This window comes from Herpailurus yagouaroundi, unplaced genomic scaffold (assembly GCF_014898765.1).
Source record: "Herpailurus yagouaroundi ecotype Mexico unplaced genomic scaffold, PumYag 29, whole genome shotgun sequence".
In the NCBI taxonomy this organism is placed as follows: Eukaryota; Metazoa; Chordata; class Mammalia; order Carnivora; family Felidae; genus Herpailurus; species Herpailurus yagouaroundi.
Genome location: NW_024412377.1, coordinates 24,854,846 through 24,871,670, shown reverse-complemented (window position 1 = coordinate 24,871,670; position 16,825 = coordinate 24,854,846). Strand labels below are relative to the sequence as shown.

The 16,825-nt window shown below is 39.8% G+C and overlaps 1 protein-coding gene across 7 annotated transcripts in view; it reads left to right on the top strand.

The window, feature by feature from the left end:
* Positions 1-15,980, top strand: part of DROSHA (drosha ribonuclease III) — a 133,497-nt gene extending 117,517 nt beyond the window's left edge. For 4 of the 7 annotated variants that reach the window (XM_040494629.1, XM_040494589.1, XM_040494596.1 and 1 more), the window contains 6 exons: positions 6,772-6,913; positions 8,620-8,702; positions 8,794-8,897; positions 10,902-10,994; positions 11,834-11,880; positions 15,561-15,691. In XM_040494629.1, the coding sequence (XP_040350563.1) occupies positions 6,772-6,913; positions 8,620-8,702; positions 8,794-8,897; positions 10,902-10,994; positions 11,834-11,880; positions 15,561-15,691 (600 nt within the window). Of the gene's footprint in view, positions 1-6,771; positions 6,914-8,619; positions 8,703-8,793; positions 8,898-10,901; positions 10,995-11,833; positions 11,881-15,560 lie in introns of all 7 variants that reach the window. The other 3 variants (XM_040494622.1, XM_040494616.1, XM_040494600.1) reach the window with 1 other exon arrangement.
* Positions 15,981-16,825: the final 845 nt, after the last annotated feature.

The window sequence follows — 16,825 nt, the reverse complement described above, 5'->3', positions numbered from 1 at the left end:
TGCTGTCTCTGTCTTTCCTAGACTCTTCACATTGGCTTCTGTGCCATTCTGCAGGACACTAAGCAAACCTTTGCCTCAGGGTCTTTGCACATGCTGTGGCTAAATCCCCCATCTCCTTCAGGTCTTGGTTCAAATGCTATCTTACTAGTGATGCCTTTAACTTATAGTGACCTCTTACCCTTGTCCCTAGTCCCTGTCTCCCAGCCTGAAACCTCATTTCCATTTTCTCCTTGGCATTTTCTGTGTATTTTACTTGTTTACTGTCTTCTCTCATCAGAGTATAAACTCCTTGAGGGCAAGAGTTTTTGTCTGTTTTCTTCATTCCTGATTCCCTGGGTCCTTGGGAGTTGGTATATCATTGTTCTGCAAATATGCTCAATGAATGATTGTCATATCCCAGTCCAGCGGTTTTTGTTTATTCTTTGGATAGTAACTAAAGAGTAAGCAAGGCCCAGGGTGCCTGCCCAGCTGTCCATCTCATGTCACATATTCTTCTTTTCATTGTGCACCTCTATGCTGACCTGTTTTGTGTTCCTCCAAGCCCCCTCCTGCCATCAGGCTTTGCATGTACTGTTCTTGTTCTGGAGAATATTCTGCTTCCAGCCCTTATTCCCATCTGCGTGGTCTCTCCTACTCTTCCCTTAGATGTCAGTCCTGGCTTGACTTCTGGATGCGAGGAGAGCCTTCCTGGATGCCCTCCTGCCCACTCAGAATTCCACGTTCTTTTCTTTCCTGGCACTTTTTTTCAGTTTGCCTGTCCCACTGGCCTGGAAGTTCTGGGAGAGCATGTTTTTATTTATCACTGTGTGCCCAAGCCATACGGTAGGCTTTCCATACATATTTGATGAGTAAATAAAAGAGAGTTTTGTGGGCAGCTAAGTTGTACAGAGAGGGAAGTAGCAGTGGCACTGGAGGGAAAAGTGGCATGTTGTCTTATGTGTAAAGAAGGAGGCTGAAAACTTATTTATGAATGTCTAAAGATTAAAATTCATTTAAGATTTTGTTGAAGATTACTTGCTACAGTTGCATTTGTATGAGGGAAATAGCAAATTATTCATTATTGGATTAAAGAACATACAACTACATTAATTTGCACTGGGAGGCATTCATTAGCTTTGAACCATTTCTTTGTACACTTGTTTTACAGAGAAGAAGGACAGCTGAGCAAATGAAATGGGAAGTTTTGGATGCTGATGGGGAAAAACATAGTGTTGTAGGAGTTGGATATTCAAAAAGTCCTGCGTGGGAAGGAATATCAGGCATATATAGTTGTACTAGGATGACTGAGGTTCATTTCATAGACTGAAGTATTTGTTGTTCAGGGTAGGGATTAGGTAAGTAGTGAGAGGGTAACAAAGAGCGTTAACTCAGACCAGATGCCTGTCTTGTCACACTTGCAAGTTTCAAACCTGCATGTTGTTCTTCCCTCTAGATCATTCCTCCCTCTTAGCCTTTCCTCTGTGCTCCTGAGCTAAAAATAGTTGTTAACCCCATACCTACTATGCGCAAGGTACTGTGCTCATTTGTGTGCGTCAGTGAGGTGAATGTGCAGAAAATGCTGTTTACTTTTAGAGGAATGCTTTGCAATAATGAGAAAACAAGGATTACAAATAAAAAGTTTGAGAAACAGTGATCTCATCCCTCTCTGCTGCCTCCAGACAGCACTAAACATAAATCATTTGGACAAACACGGATCTTATGTACAAGATCTCTTTGAGAGGATAGATTCCACAGCCTCCTATTTGAGAATTTCTCTGTCACTGACATAATTTGCCTCTTTGTATCTGACCTGCATTTTGCCTGCTAGCATTTGTGTACCTTTTCTTTAGTTATCATAGGAAATGGAGACCATCTGGCTACTACTCTTGGTATAATAGACCTGTGTGGCACATCACTGTCACTTTTAATAATATATTCTGCGTTCACCCCATGCTCTTATATTAAAGCCCGTAAAATAATAAATCACAGTCTACTTATTTTACACTAGGTGGCCCTCTTTGGTTGCTCATGTCCCACAGCTGTCGCTTCCTCTTTAGAATCGAGAGTGAATAGAGAAGTTGAAGGAAGAATGCCAGTATGTTTCTTTGTTTGTTTTAAAGCAGTAAACCTTTTTCCTATTAAAAGTTAAGTTTAATTATGAAAGACTGCTGTGCTGAGATAGTAAAAAACATCCTGGATTCTCAAAATCAGAATTCAAGGTGTGTGATATTTATACTGGGCCTGCCATTGCATCAGGAACTCAGCCATCTTGTCAGCTTCACAGAGAGTCCTAACTCCATCTTCATTTTTTCTCTTGATCTCAAGTATAATTTGTGGGGCACCTGGGTGGCTCAGTTGGTTGATTAAGCATTTGACTCTTGATCTTGGCTCAGGTCATGATCTGTGGTTTGTGAGTTCGAACCCCAAGTCAGGCTCTGTGATGACAGCGTGGAGCCTGCCTGGGATTCTCTCTCCCTCTGCCCCTCCCCTGCTGGCTTACAGGTGCACACACACTCGTTCTCTCTCAAGATAAAACTTAAAAATTTTTTTCAAATAAAATTTTGTCTTTTGTGGGTGGGGTTTAAAGAAATAGTTTTTAAGGGCAGCCTACCACTTGCTAAAATGGAAAGCTTTGAAGACAATAAGTAGACAGGCATCTAGAACATCTGTGTTGAAGAAAAATCCAGAGGAATTTCTAGAACTTAATAGAACCCTTTTCTTGTAACCAAAGAGTGAGCTTATGTTTCCTAATAATGATGATGCTACTGTGGGTAACAATAGCGGCTAACACAAATTTCTTGTGTGTTTATTGCATGCCAGCCATTGCACTGTGATTCATTACAACCCTGTGCAGTAGGTACTACTTGCTCCATTTAATATTTTTTCTTTTAACGTTTATTCATTTTTGAGAGAGCATGAGCAGGGAAGGGGCAAAGACAGGGAGACACAGAATCCGAAGCAGGCTCCAGGCTCTGAGCTGTCAGCACAGAGCCCAACGCAGGGCTCGAACTCACGAGCCGTGAGATCATGACCTGAGCTGAAGTCGGACGCCCAACCCACTGAGCCACCCAGGTGCCTGCTTGCTCCATTTTATAGATGAGGAAACAAACTCAGAGAGATGTAGTAACTTACACAGGGTCACTGAGCCAGGAAGTGGTAGGGCCACAGTTGGAACCCAGGAAGCTTGCTGCCAAATGTTTTGCTTTTCACTATCACATCTAATGCAAGGCATTGTTCACAAAACACTCTAATAACTGTCTCAAGCTTAATTGGGTATTTAATATAATTTTCTAGCATTCTACTAAAAAATAAAAAGCAGATATTTCCTCTTTGTAAAATAATGATCTATAGCATCGATGTCGGCAGGTTTTCCAACCTCGTATCTTGCCCCATTCAAATCTGTTCATCAGAACAGTCTTTCTAAAATCAAAAAATTACCTTGCCCCTGTTCCCATTTGACACTTTTTGGGATTCCTCCTCCCCTACAGGAAAGTACAGACTTCCTTATATGACCTGCAAGACTTCCCCAGAGACCAGCTGGCCTCGCCTGCATCAGTGCTTCCCGACTCCACTCTGGAAGCTCTGACCTCTCCTCCGGTCCCACCCAGTGATCACCTTGCTGTGTCATGGTGCCTTGTTTTGCCAAAGCTGTTCCCTCTTCCTGGAAAACCCTTTCCCAGCGTCTCAATCTGTTCAGGCTGCTACAACAAAATACCACAGACTAGTAGTATTTTGAACCACTTATGAACAATAGAAATCTATTGCTCACGGTTCTGGAGACTGGAAGTCCAAGATCAGAGTGCCAGCATGGTGAAGTGAGGGCCCTCTTCCAGGTCACAGACTCCTCCTTCTGTTCTCACAGGGGAGAAGGGGCTACAGATCTCTCTGAGGCTTCTTTTATAAGCGCATTGATCCATCAGTGAGGGCTCCACCCTCATAACCTAATCACCTCACAGGCCCCACCTCCTAATGCCATCATCTTTAGGGGTTAGGATTTCAACATAAGAATTTTTAGGGGGCACGGACATTCAGACCGTAGCACCCACCCTCTGGCAGACTCTTTCCTTTGTTCAGTTCTGATTTTGTGTTTGTCAGAATCCACCTACGTGCACATGGCCAAGTTGTATCCCCAGAAATACTAATTCCTTGGTTCTTGGAAGGGGCCTGAGCACCAGTATCTCAGAAGCACCTTATGATTCTGATGTAACAGCCAGGTCAGCGAGCCTCTGCAGTGTTTTTACTCAGGGGTCAGGTCCTCCAGGAGGCCTTTAGGCTGAGGTAGAAAGGAGTGCCTCCATGCACCGTGACCTCTGTGCTGTCACAGCAGCTACCACAGTGCATCACAATGGCCAGTTTGCGTGGCTTCCCTGGATAGTAGCAGCAATGGTGTGTCAATCATCTTGGGGTCTTTAGCTGTCAGCATAGTGCCTGGCACAGAATTGGGCTCCACAGCTGTTAACACTGAACTGCCATAACTCCAGGTGGTTTTCTGCCTTGTGACCCCACCTTGATTCCACTTGTTGGCAAACGGCATGATTCATTCTGAAGTAGGGTTCAGCAGAGGCCAAGGATACAAGCTGTCATTTAAAGAACTGCCATTTGGACTTTGTTGTTTAGGTAAAGAGAAAGTCCTTCTCATCTTCTAAATTTAAATTGACTCTAAAAATATGGATGGTTTATAGCTTCCTTCTTCCACACTGAGTTCTGGTTTAGGCTCTTAGTTTTGGCAAGAACTTGAAGATCACTTTCTGCTGGCCACCCTACTGCTTCAAGACCTGTCAGGGCGTATCTTAGGTGAAACCAGAAGCACTTGTTAGCATCCTCACTGTTTTCCTCCTTATCCATCAGACAGCATTACTGTATAATAGTGAAGAATGAGCCCTGACTCTGGAAGGCAGCCGTGGCAGTCTGGTAACCTGAGATGTATGGTGTTTTATGTGTGCTCATGTGTTCATTAGGCTTGTTGATTTTGAGGCCTGAAATCTCCGTATAGGCAACCTAAATTAGAGTTTTGTCTTCTCACCAAAGCATATACTGAGAGAGAACCCAACTTGCTCAGCACAACCATATTCTCAAAATAGCCCTTCTATTCCCCCTGTCCTCTACTTTGAGAACTGCCTCCCCTCCACCTCCCAACTGGGAATCCAAATGAAAAAAGATCTCTCTCTTCCAGTTCAGTTATTCTGTAATTACAAGATATTAGGCTAGTGGGCCTTTATTGGTTGGGTCTTTTATTAACATTATATGGTAAGCCTTTTTAATTTTGAGCTTCTCTGTGGATATTAATTTTAATGAAACATTTACTATATTGAGAAAAAAGAGTTGGGGGTAATAGGAGGAGGAAGGGGGCAGAGACAGGCAAAGAATAATAGTCTGTAACTCAGCAGCAAGCATGGCTTATGAAGATCAAGTTGTATTTCTACTTCATGCATCACTGTCAGGCAAATTAAGAACATATTGTTTCTTATTTATCTATTGTCAAGGATGCAATCTCAGGCATTGAGAATAAATCTTGATTTTCATAAGCTCAGTTGACACTGTGGAGCCACAGAGCATAAAACTTGCATCTAATAAAGTGCGATGTGGAATGGTAGGGGTGTGATACTAGCACAGCCCACAGCTGCTTCCTGCTCCTTGGCCCTGGTGTCACCGATTTTCCTCAGCAGGAAGGGATTGTTGTAATAGACCAAGAATTTGTTCTAGCTGTTGTAAGAAGAGTTCTAGCTTTAGGTATGTCATTCCCCAAAATAGTAGATTTGGGGATAATAATTACTTTCAGCTTCTGTTTGGTCCATCTTGGCTTCTACCTGCTTCCCTAGCCACCCTCCACGCCTTCCTCTAGTGAGTGGTTAGCAAATGCTGAAATCCTAAACCATGCTTGTTTTATGGGCACCTCTGTGAAGGGTTTGTTGTATAATTTTCATGCACTGTTTAATGTTATTGCTTAGGATGGTGCTTAGAGGACTCTTTGCTGACTAAAATTTCTGCTAGAATTTTTGTTTTGAATTCTTGAAGTTGAAATATGAAAATCATATTTTAATATAATTAGAGACAGTCTCAATTTGATAAACTATAACTCAGGATGTATTGCATACATTTTTAAAATAAAAAAAGTAAAAATACAAATACATAATTGAAAGATTTTAAAATAATACTTACTAAAACATTACTTCCCCAAATCCTGTAATATATAATTTAACATCAGTGCTGTGAAATTTGAAGTTTATTTTAGGCTTCTAAAAATACTCCCTTAAAACTAATGTACAGTGACAGAAAGCACGTCAAGTTTGCCTGGTAGGTGGTGCATTGGACTGATTGATTGCAGAGGGGCATGTGGAACCTATTTCAGGTGACAGAAATGTAGAATGTTGTCAAAACTCATCTAACTATACTTAAAATGGGTACATTTTACTGTCTGTAAACTATGCTGCAGTGAAGTTGACTTAAAAATTTTTTAATACTCCTTCACTTAGTAGCATTACATTTAATGGATGCTGTGCTCTTTAATCATAGTATAGTATCCTCCCCCCAACATAACTCACTGCTACTAAACTAAATAAACTGTTTAAATTGTCAGGTAAAATCCAGGAGCAGAGTAAGCTATTAAGGAGAAGCTAGAAGCATATGGAGTTTGTCCCGGCAGCCTGGGGATAGCAGTTGAGGACTTAAACCATTGCTTACCTTGGTGCCTCTGCCTGTGAAGTGGTCTTGGGCTAGTTGGGCCCAACACAGGAGCAGGAGAGAGACCACAGTGAGATGGTTTCTAAACGTATCTCACTTTCTTTTGGCCAGTTGTTGCGAAGCTCTTTGGTGAATAACAGAACTCAAGCCAAGGTAGCAGAGGAACTGGGCATGCAGGAATATGCCATCACCAATGACAAGACCAAGAGACCCGTGGCCCTTAGGACCAAGACCTTGGCTGACCTTTTGGAATGTGAGTCTTAGGAATAGAGCTTTTCTCTTAACCTGCGGATTCAGAGTTTAAATCAGATGCACCCACATTTATCTTACTGCTCATTATTATTATGTTCTAACTAAAGAAACCTCTCTTCCATTTTAATTTTTATTTATGTATTTCTCCAAAGTTTATTAGAAGGAGGATAATTTGGAATTAAGATAAGTGAATAATGAATTTTATATTCAGTCTTTGTTCAGTGGTATCACCCCCATCCCTGCCCCTGCACCCCTCCATTCTACTGTTCAGCCATCACATTCTTTGTGTGAAACAGTAGCAGAGTGTGGAGATGGGTAATAGTGAATCACAGCTTTTTTTTGCCACCCAGCAGCCTTCATATAGGGGCATAGAAGAAAGAAGGGTAATTTATTCACTAAATACTAAAACTATTATCTGTTGTTTTGAATGAGCTCAAAGCTCTACGGACAAATGTTGTCATCTTTGGCAGTTTCTGATATGGTCTGGAAGCATCATAAATAATCCTATTATAGCTAACTAAAGGATTTTACACATCATTTTATTGTTTCTGATACTACTTTAAAATAAGTGGACCAATCACTGGGCCTTGGACCTTTTTTTTTTTTCTTCTTAATATTATAGTATTCTTGACAGTTGGAATTATATACAAATATTAAAGTCTACCATGCAAAACCAGCTCATTTACAAAGTGCAAAGGCAGTCTAAGGAACTTAAAAGAACTTTTTCTTTTTTTTTTTTTAATTTTTTTTTTTCAACGTTTATTTATTTTTGGGACAGAGAGAGACAGAGCATGAACGGGGGAGGGGCAGAGAGAGAGGGAGACACAGAATTGGAAACAGGCTCCAGGCTCCGAGCCATCAGCCCAGAGCCTGACGCGGGGCTCGAACTCACGGACCGCGAGATCGTGACCTGGCTGAAGTCGGACGCTTAACCGACTGCGCCACCCAGGCGCCCCTAAAAGAACTTTTTCAACTAAAGAAAAGTAACTTAAAGATTAAAATTACAAAAAAAATTGAGTAATCAGTTTTACTGGAATTTTTTTTTTTTCCTCAATGAAAGCTACTTTTATACCTTCCTTTAAAAACTCACTGTTTCTTTACTTGGTTACAGTACCTTTTAATGAAGTTATCTTTGGGGTCACCATTTATTAATGCAAAGTTTGATATATTGTTGTATTGTCATTAAGCCCAGTATTAAGTTTTTTTTCTGGGCAGATTGAGTCTATAAATTATTTCATTTCTGTTCATGAAAGGTAACATAGACCATTGTAAATGGCTAGTCTTCTCAGGATTGGTGTTGAGGATGGCAGGCCCCAAGAATGTGCTCATTCTGATGCCCTATCTAATCTTCAGGTTTTCTTCTGATTTGTTATTAACACAGTTGTGTTCCCAGATACCACTTTTTCCCTGGCATATAGTAGCATTTTGTGTATCATTTTAACTATTTATTTAGCCTTTAACCAAATGTAATTTGGTCTTTGTACCCTCTGATTTTTGCATTTTAGTCACATCTATACTATTGCTTCTAATACCAGTGATGAAGGGTGATTCTTGTTTTAAGAAAGAGGATATGATAATTCTAAAAAATAAAGAGTGTCTGGCAGTTGAAAACCTCATTACAACATTTCTTAAGAGTCTGGGTCTCGTGATCTTTCTGGGAAATGGCGATAACATTGTGGTTTTATTTTTTAATGTTCTTCTTCTCAGCATTTATTGCCGCGCTGTACATTGATAAGGATTTGGAATATGTTCATACTTTCATGAATGTTTGCTTCTTTCCACGATTAAAAGTAAGCTCATATAAAATATATATTAGTTCTATGCTTTACGCTCGGTGATTCCAGAGCCCATTACTAAATACTTTCTGGGGACTTGCTGCAGGAGTTTATTTTGAATCAGGACTGGAATGACCCTAAATCCCAGCTTCAGCAGTGCTGTTTGACACTCAGGACAGAAGGAAAGGAGCCAGACATTCCTCTGTACAAGTAAGTACTCGTTCCTGCAGGCGTTGGATGCTCCGGGGTGATCATGACAAGGGTCCTGCACTGGGACTTCTTTACACTGACTCTGGGCCCCACATGGAGTCTCTCTGGGCATCTCCGTGTTTTCGTTCTAAGTAAAGTAAGCAGGTCACCTTTGATTATCGGTGCTTTGTTTGTCTTCTTTCTTGTAACCTCTGCGGGGCCATGCATCTAGATTAGAAGGTTGTGCTTCTTTCTCACGGTATTTGGGTGTCGGTCCCCACTCCGCTTTGAAGCCTTGTTGGCCTTTGTCCCTGTTGCCTGACAGCTATGCACTCTGTCGGGCAGTCACTGTGAGAAACAGGCGGCTCTTCACCGCCACTGCGTTATTCACGTTTGGAGTTTTTCTTCTTAGAATGTGTGTCACACACTGCCGTGTAATTTTGAATATCTTTAGTGACAAATCGTTATCCTTTGAATGGTAGCCAAAAGTCATTCAGAAAGAATGCAGATCACTACACACAAGATACTGGTTTTGATGAAAACAGGAGATTTGACTCTGACGTAGAGTAATTATCTTGAGACTCTCATACATTGATTCAGAAGGTGTTTTCAAAGAAGAATTGCAAAAGGGGAGAATTATCAAAATAGGTGGATTGCCTCCCCAGGTATTATGTGGGTGTATGTTTTGAAGGATGTTTAAAAATCGAATTTCAGTACTGGTTTACCTCCTGTCCGTGGACACACATGGTTGCAAGCACGCACGTTGGTGCGAATGTTCCATATGGAATAAAAACCCCTCTCTGTGGGCTCTCTCAGACTTCAAAAGGAGAAACACCAGAGTGGCAGGGGGAATTTTAATCCTTTCTTATGTCTTTATTTAATAGTCACAACACGTTACAGGCTTTTTCGCTAAAAGAACTGAGGCCAAGAGAAGTTTGAGTCACCCCACAGCAAGCCACTATAAATTGTCCCAAGAAGCTGTCACCGCCAAACAATGTTTCCTTTCCTTGTTGGGAAAAATCCCCAAATGTTTAGAAATAGCACTTTAATATGTACCTAATAAGCATAATGAATATCCAAACCATATTACATGAAAGGCTGAAGCTATTTCCTCATCAAAGTGATAATTAAGGTTCAATAAATAAAATGAAGACGATAAACTCATAGCCCAGGCCTGATTACTATAATAAGTGCCACCTTGAAGAAGCCATCCGTGTGCTTTCATCCCACAGAATGTAGAAACACAAAGGAAATGACTGCTCCCTTCTCATAAATCCCCCGGATGCAAGTACATAGTGAGCTTGTTCTTTTTCATCAAGATGATGGGGTTGTTTTACATATTTTTTTCAAGATTACTGTGTTCATTCCATTATCTTTGTTGGCTACTTTCAATTTCCCTTTTCCATAAAGTTATCAGTTTTACTGCGTTAGAAATCTGCACCATGTCATTAAAACCCAGAGTACCTGGCATTTTGTGTTTTGGCAATTGTGTTGTGTACTTGGCATCATAGCAAACCTCTGAAATGATCTCAGGTGTTTCAGAAATTAAATACATCTTCTGATCTTTTAGATAAGATACCAGACATTGGGAAGAATTCATAAAGGATGAAACCATACAGATGTGGCTTGAGGTGTATTGCCCAGATACTTATCATTGAAGAATGGTGAACAGACTGAAATAGTTACCTTTTCACTGCTGAAAGTTTGTTAGTTTTATGATACTTGGAGTATACACACTTAGAAATTGTTCAAAATATCTTACACTTTGGTGCTAGCCTTCAGATACTGCTTATAATGCTTTGGGGAAAAAAAATATGAAAATCCAGTGTAGAATTTTAAAAAATTTCCTACTTTAAAAGCTCTCTCTATATTTGTTAGTTTAGCAAATAAACTTACTCCTTGAATTTTCTTGTTATTTTTACCTTTCTCTGAGTGGTAAGTACATGTTTTTTCCTAGAGTTATATATTACCAGTAACAATTAAATAACACTTTACCCTAATTAAAGTTCCTTTTTTTCCTTTCAGGACTCTGCAGACAGTAGGACCCTCACATGCTAGAACCTACACTGTGGCAGTGTACTTCAAGGGAGAAAGAATAGGCTGCGGGAAAGGACCAAGGTACGAGAGAAGATACTTTTAATTTCTTTGAATGAACATCCTGTGTGTCTGCGAAGTCCTTACTTGGTACTTCCAAGCTCTCTGCAGTCTGTCTTTCTAAACTCCGATTATAGAATGTTAAAGGGTAATAGCAAAGTGAATCCCAAGGATTAGTGTCCCCACCGAGCTCAGCCCCAAACTTGAGATTGGCCTTGGACAGTGCGAATACCGTTGCATAAGGGACTTTGGCTACCTTGAGAAAGCCACATTACCTGGTGCGCAGGTAAGTTGTGTCCAGTTTTAATTACCCAACATTGCTGGGTACCCAACATTGTTGCAAGTATCTTATGGGACACGTCGTGCATGATAACAGCCATTAGACATTTGATTTCTTATCGTTATTCATTTGAGCTTTGTTGGAAATGCTTACATCTCTCAGGTAAAAAGAGTTATGTATATTATCATCTTTCTTTGAACCACCTAATTTATATCTTAAATTGAGAAGTGATTAGAAGTCTGTCTATACATATATTTTTTTCTCTTTGCTTCTTTAAACTTTATGCTGAGGATGTTTAAACTTAAGTAAGAAATACTTCAGACCTAATATGGAAGGCATTTTATTACAGTATTAAGTATTAAAGATGGGGGAACAAATAACTTAAATAGGCTTTGTGCAAATAAATAATGTTCCTGCACGCCCTTGTGTATATTCCTGACTTGTACAATTCAGTATGTGACAGAAGTAATCTGATAAAATTTTATGCAGCGAACATGAAAATCAGCCTGAACAATTTGTAGCCGTAGCTTGTGTTTCTGAAAAAAATCTTTAAACTGCACCTTACCTTTATTTTATTTAATAGTATTCAGCAAGCGGAAATGGGAGCAGCAATGGATGCACTTGAAAAATGTAAGCCTGTCCCTTTTTCTATAATTGTATGTTCATAATGTATATTTTATAGAGAGAAAATGAGGAAATGTAAAAATGGTAAGTACTGATAAAATGTGATCTTCTTTTCTTCATAATTATTCTCCACATAGTGTAGTAGAGTATAAGATATGTATAAAATGGGTGAAGAATTTTTTTTTTTAAGTATTTCCAAATGCTTTTTGATTTTCATTTTCCTTCTTTGTGTGGAGTTCCACTCTTGACCCAGGGAGCCCGTGTGAACAACCTAGTATATTTTTTTCTGCATATTTCTCTATATTTCTAAAATCTTATATAAGTGAAAGTTTTTTCTTTTTAGTTTTTGGCCACTGTTTTAGTAGAATGATACATTTACATACTTTTCTGCATCTTTCTGTTCTTACTCAATAACATCATGGGCAGCTCTATAGGTGGTAGGGTGTAGCCCCAGTTCTTTCTTTCTTTGTTTCTTTCTTTTCTTTCTCTCTTTCTTTCATGTTTATTTTTGAGAGAGAGAGAGAGACCAAGCGTGAGGGGAGGAGGGAGAGAGAGAGAGAAGGACACACAGAATCCCAAGCAGGATCCAGGCTCTGAGCTGTCGGCACAAAGCCTGATGCAGGGCTTGAACTCACGAACTGTGAGATCATGACCTGAACCGAAGTCGGATGCTTAACTGACTGAGCCATCCAGGCACTCCCCCCAGTTCATTCTTTCTTAATAGCTGTGCAGTATTTCGTGCTATGGATTTGCCACATTTTATTCACCTTTTTTAGTTTTGGTGGACACTCTTTCTGGTTTCTTTTTTGAATCACTGTTGACGATAAATGACTATATATTGGTCCTTTTAGTTCTGTGAGATAGATTCCCAAGAGTGGGATGGCTGGGTTGAAGACACTGCAATTACATAATTGGCCATGTAGGAAATTGCATAGTCTTTTGTAAATTGAAGGCTTAAATGCAGAGGATTTTCTTCTGAGGTACCTATACTTACTGTGCTGCCCAGCAGAACCTGTGAGCTAAACATGACAGTGCAATTCTATTACGCTTCAAGTACTGGTACCTGCTAAGTGTGGGAGAGAGAGCGCAAAGTGGGGGAAGCTAGAAGTGAAGAGGCCCAGGATTCTCAGCTGTGCGACATTCCGGGAAAGGCAAGAGGGCCAAGAGCCAAGTGGAAATCAGCAGACAGTAGCTTCCTCAGTGTGGGGAGGGAGGAAAAGTCGGGGGCCAGTAGCTAGTATTTCCAGGTTCCAGTGTCCATGGAATCTTCACTGAAAGTTTTAAGTTAACTCTGTTGGGAATTTTTTCATTCGTTATATACAAAAGTACAATCACATATTGAGATAAAAGTAAGATTCTGTTTTCTACCTATAAGACTGTTAAAGGTTGTCTTTGGAGCTTTTTGTTTGCTTTTAACAATAACACGGTATTAGAGAGATGGTCTGTTCTGAGACTGACCTCTACACATGTACTGGTAGAAGTGAATTGTTTAATAGCTGGAAAGCAATTTGACCATCTGTATCTGGTCCTTAAAGAGGATCTTTGATCCGGAGACTTCATTTCTAGGAATCAAACCTAAGGAAACAACTGGAGTTATGAGCTAAAGTTCACATGCCATGATGATAGTGACAACTTGATATATAATAGTCAGAAAATAAAAAAGTAAATCAAACTGCATGTTTAACAGTAGGGAAATGTTTAAATAAATAATGGTATATCCCAGGGATTGGCAACCTTTTTCTGTAAAGGACCAGATAGTAAATATCTTAAGCTTTGCTGGCCATAAAGTCCTGTCATAATTACTCAACTCTGCCCTTGTAGTGGGCAGGAATGAATCATATGCAAATGAGTGGATGTGTCTGTGTTCTAATAAAACCTTATTTACAAAAACAGGTGGTGGGCTGTATTTGGCCTATGGGCAGTAGTTGACCCATTCTTGCTTTACCCAAATGTAATATTTTGCAATCATTACAGCAGTATTTTTGAAGAGTAATGGTAGAGAGAAATGCTTATACTAGGATACATTTAAAAACAAAAGTGTACCCATAAAAACGTACCTATGGTATTCTCTCCCAAAGTAAGGGTGGGTGGGGAAATGATGAAGTCTTCATGTGTTTATGTAATATAGACACATTTACACTGTGTATGTATGTGTGTAGCATAACTTTACTTCTTAGGGAACTTAAGGGTATATTCTAAAAGTTTATCAATGGTTACATCTGAGTGGTGGGATCTTTTTAATGCAAATTAAGTTTTAGAATAGAATTTACTGAGGAAGGTAGGACTCATTTTGTAGAAACATGCTTTATAGCTTACTTTTATTTATTTTATCTATCTTTTTTTAAAGTCATTACAGTGTGTGAAACCTGTGTTTTATGTCATACAGAAGGTCAACTTGATATCATTTAGGGAATTGGATTTTATTCCTGCTTTATTTCTAAAATACAGATGTCATTATATACGTCTTTTGTTCAAAATCAGCCAGTGACTTAGATATACATCTGATTCACTGCTTGCCTCTCAGATGTTTTTCCTACCACTGTGTTCCTGTCCCTTCTCCCACCTGGGGCTGAGGATGAAACACTATATAAAAAGGGGGGGGGAATAATTTAGGAATTTGCTGTCTATTTGTATCCACTTTAATTAAGCTTCAACTTTAACAAAAAATAAACTTGCTCTTCCCCAAACATGCCGTGCTCTCTCTCCCACATCTCTGAATCTTCATATTTTTAAATGTGACATAGGAGCTCTTGTATAGAACGACCCCTTACTCAGTTAGGCAGGACAGCGCCATTTTCCCTCTGTGTTACCAGATATCTCGGGTGGCTCTCATTCATGCACACATCCGTTTGTGATGTTTGTGGTTGAAGCATATAAGTGTTTGTTGACTGCGTGTATAAAGTGACTTTTTCCTTATTCCATCCTTGATTTCTTATCCCATCTCTACACTTGTTATATACCACAAATGACAGCTGAGTCATAAAATTTTTAAATCTTAACCAAGGTTTACACTGTGTCTGACACTCTTGCACAGCGTCAAATATCAAACCACTTGTAGCTTAAACTATACCACTGAGTGACCTGTTTCCTTTAACTAAATAAAAATTCTCTACCTGTGTTGCTGTTGCTGACATAACTTTGGGTATCTCGTGGTAAACTTTAAAAATAGAATTGTCAGAAATAATGACTTAACGCCATTTGTCCACCAAATCTTTTTCTTCTTTTCAGAAACTTTAATTCTTGGTAACTAATGGTGTGATAATACCTTTATTTGTATGAAGCTTTTGGTTTTAACTTTGCAAAAATACACAGGTCCATTTGACTGTATTCTGTAATCTCTCCCTGACAATCACTTCTTACTAGGAGAACTGTGTTAAAACATCTCCTGCCTACCTGGAACCATTCTGAAACCACACATCTGTGTTCTAACATTTCTGTATGTTTTGGTGCCTTTGATACTCAAGTTCCTCTCAGATATTGCAATCTAGAATTAGGGGTCCTGGTGCAGACTTCCACTGTGTTTCTGAATGATAAAAGGGTAAGGGAGCCCACCGAGCAGTTGCTTGCCTCTTGCCTTAGAATATGCAGCTCTCCATTTCCCTTGAATGTGTGTGTGGTTAGTTTACATCATTCTTTGCACTAGAGGCTACCCTTTATTGAGTATAAAATGTATCTCCTCGTGTCAGATAACTTTCCCCAGATGGCCCATCAGAAGCGGTTCATTGAACGGAAGTACAGACAAGAGTTAAAAGAAATGAGGTGGGAAAGAGAGCATCAAGAGAAAGAGCCAGATGAGACTGAAGACATAAAGAAATAAAGGCGGGCACGGAAGTGGTGGCGTATTTACTTGCTTAATAACTGTGACTGTTGCCCATTGAGATCTAGCCTAGTTTTCCTACAGACAATGAATGAAGTGTGCCCATTGAAATAAAACACAAAGTCAAAATCGCTCTTGTTGTTTTACTGATCTAATACGCTGTTTTTAGCTGGATGGTCTTTATTACAAAGTATTTGGTTTCTCTTCTGTTTAATGGAAAACCTTACTTTGGTGGATGTGCATACTCCCTTTTATTTTGTTCTTTAAACAATAAAATTCGAAAAGCATATTCTATGTGGAATAGATCATGTTTTTCTATGGCTGTCTGAGATTGTGTCACAAGACTTTGAGCTGACAAGTGAAAAATTCACCTCACTAGATATTTGGGCTACACTCTATTAACGTCTATACTTTTGGAAATCGCTGGATTATTAACTAGATTTTTCAGCTTTCATCTGGATGTTTATCGTCTTCTCAACTGCAGAAATTGAACTTACCCCTCATTAAGCAGTGAATTCTTTGTAGAAGGGATCCCTTTAATGTTTAACTGGCTAGTGGGAGTGGGGATAGACATATATTCTTTGAGTCATCAGAATAGGGGAGAGATCACGACTCTAAGCCAGATGACACTTTAAATCAGATACTCTAACTCTGGGGTCAATGGATGCTTTAAGAAGTTTATAGATGGACTTAAAGGAAGTCTCAGAAGCTCCTGAAATTGTATTGGATTTTGTGTCTATCGGGGGGAGTTGGGAGTGGACGGGGGGGGGGCAGGATGAGGACCTTGTGGCTTTCATCAGCTTAAAGCGGTCCCTGCAATAATGGGCTAACGTTACATTAAAAGGCATGACATTTTTAAAATTTTTTTTTCAACGTTTATTTATTTTTGGAACAGAGAGAGAGCATGAACGGGGGAGGGGCAGAGAGAGAGGGAGACACAGAATCAGAAACAGGCTCCAGTCTCCGAGCCATCAGCCCAGAGCCTGTCGCGGGGCTCGAACTCACGGACCGCAAGATCGTGACCTGGCTGAAGTCGGACGCTTAACCGACTGCGCCACCCAGGCGCCCCGATTTTTTAAAAAAAAAATTTTTTTTTTCAACGTTTATTTATTTTTGGAACAGAGAGAGACAGAG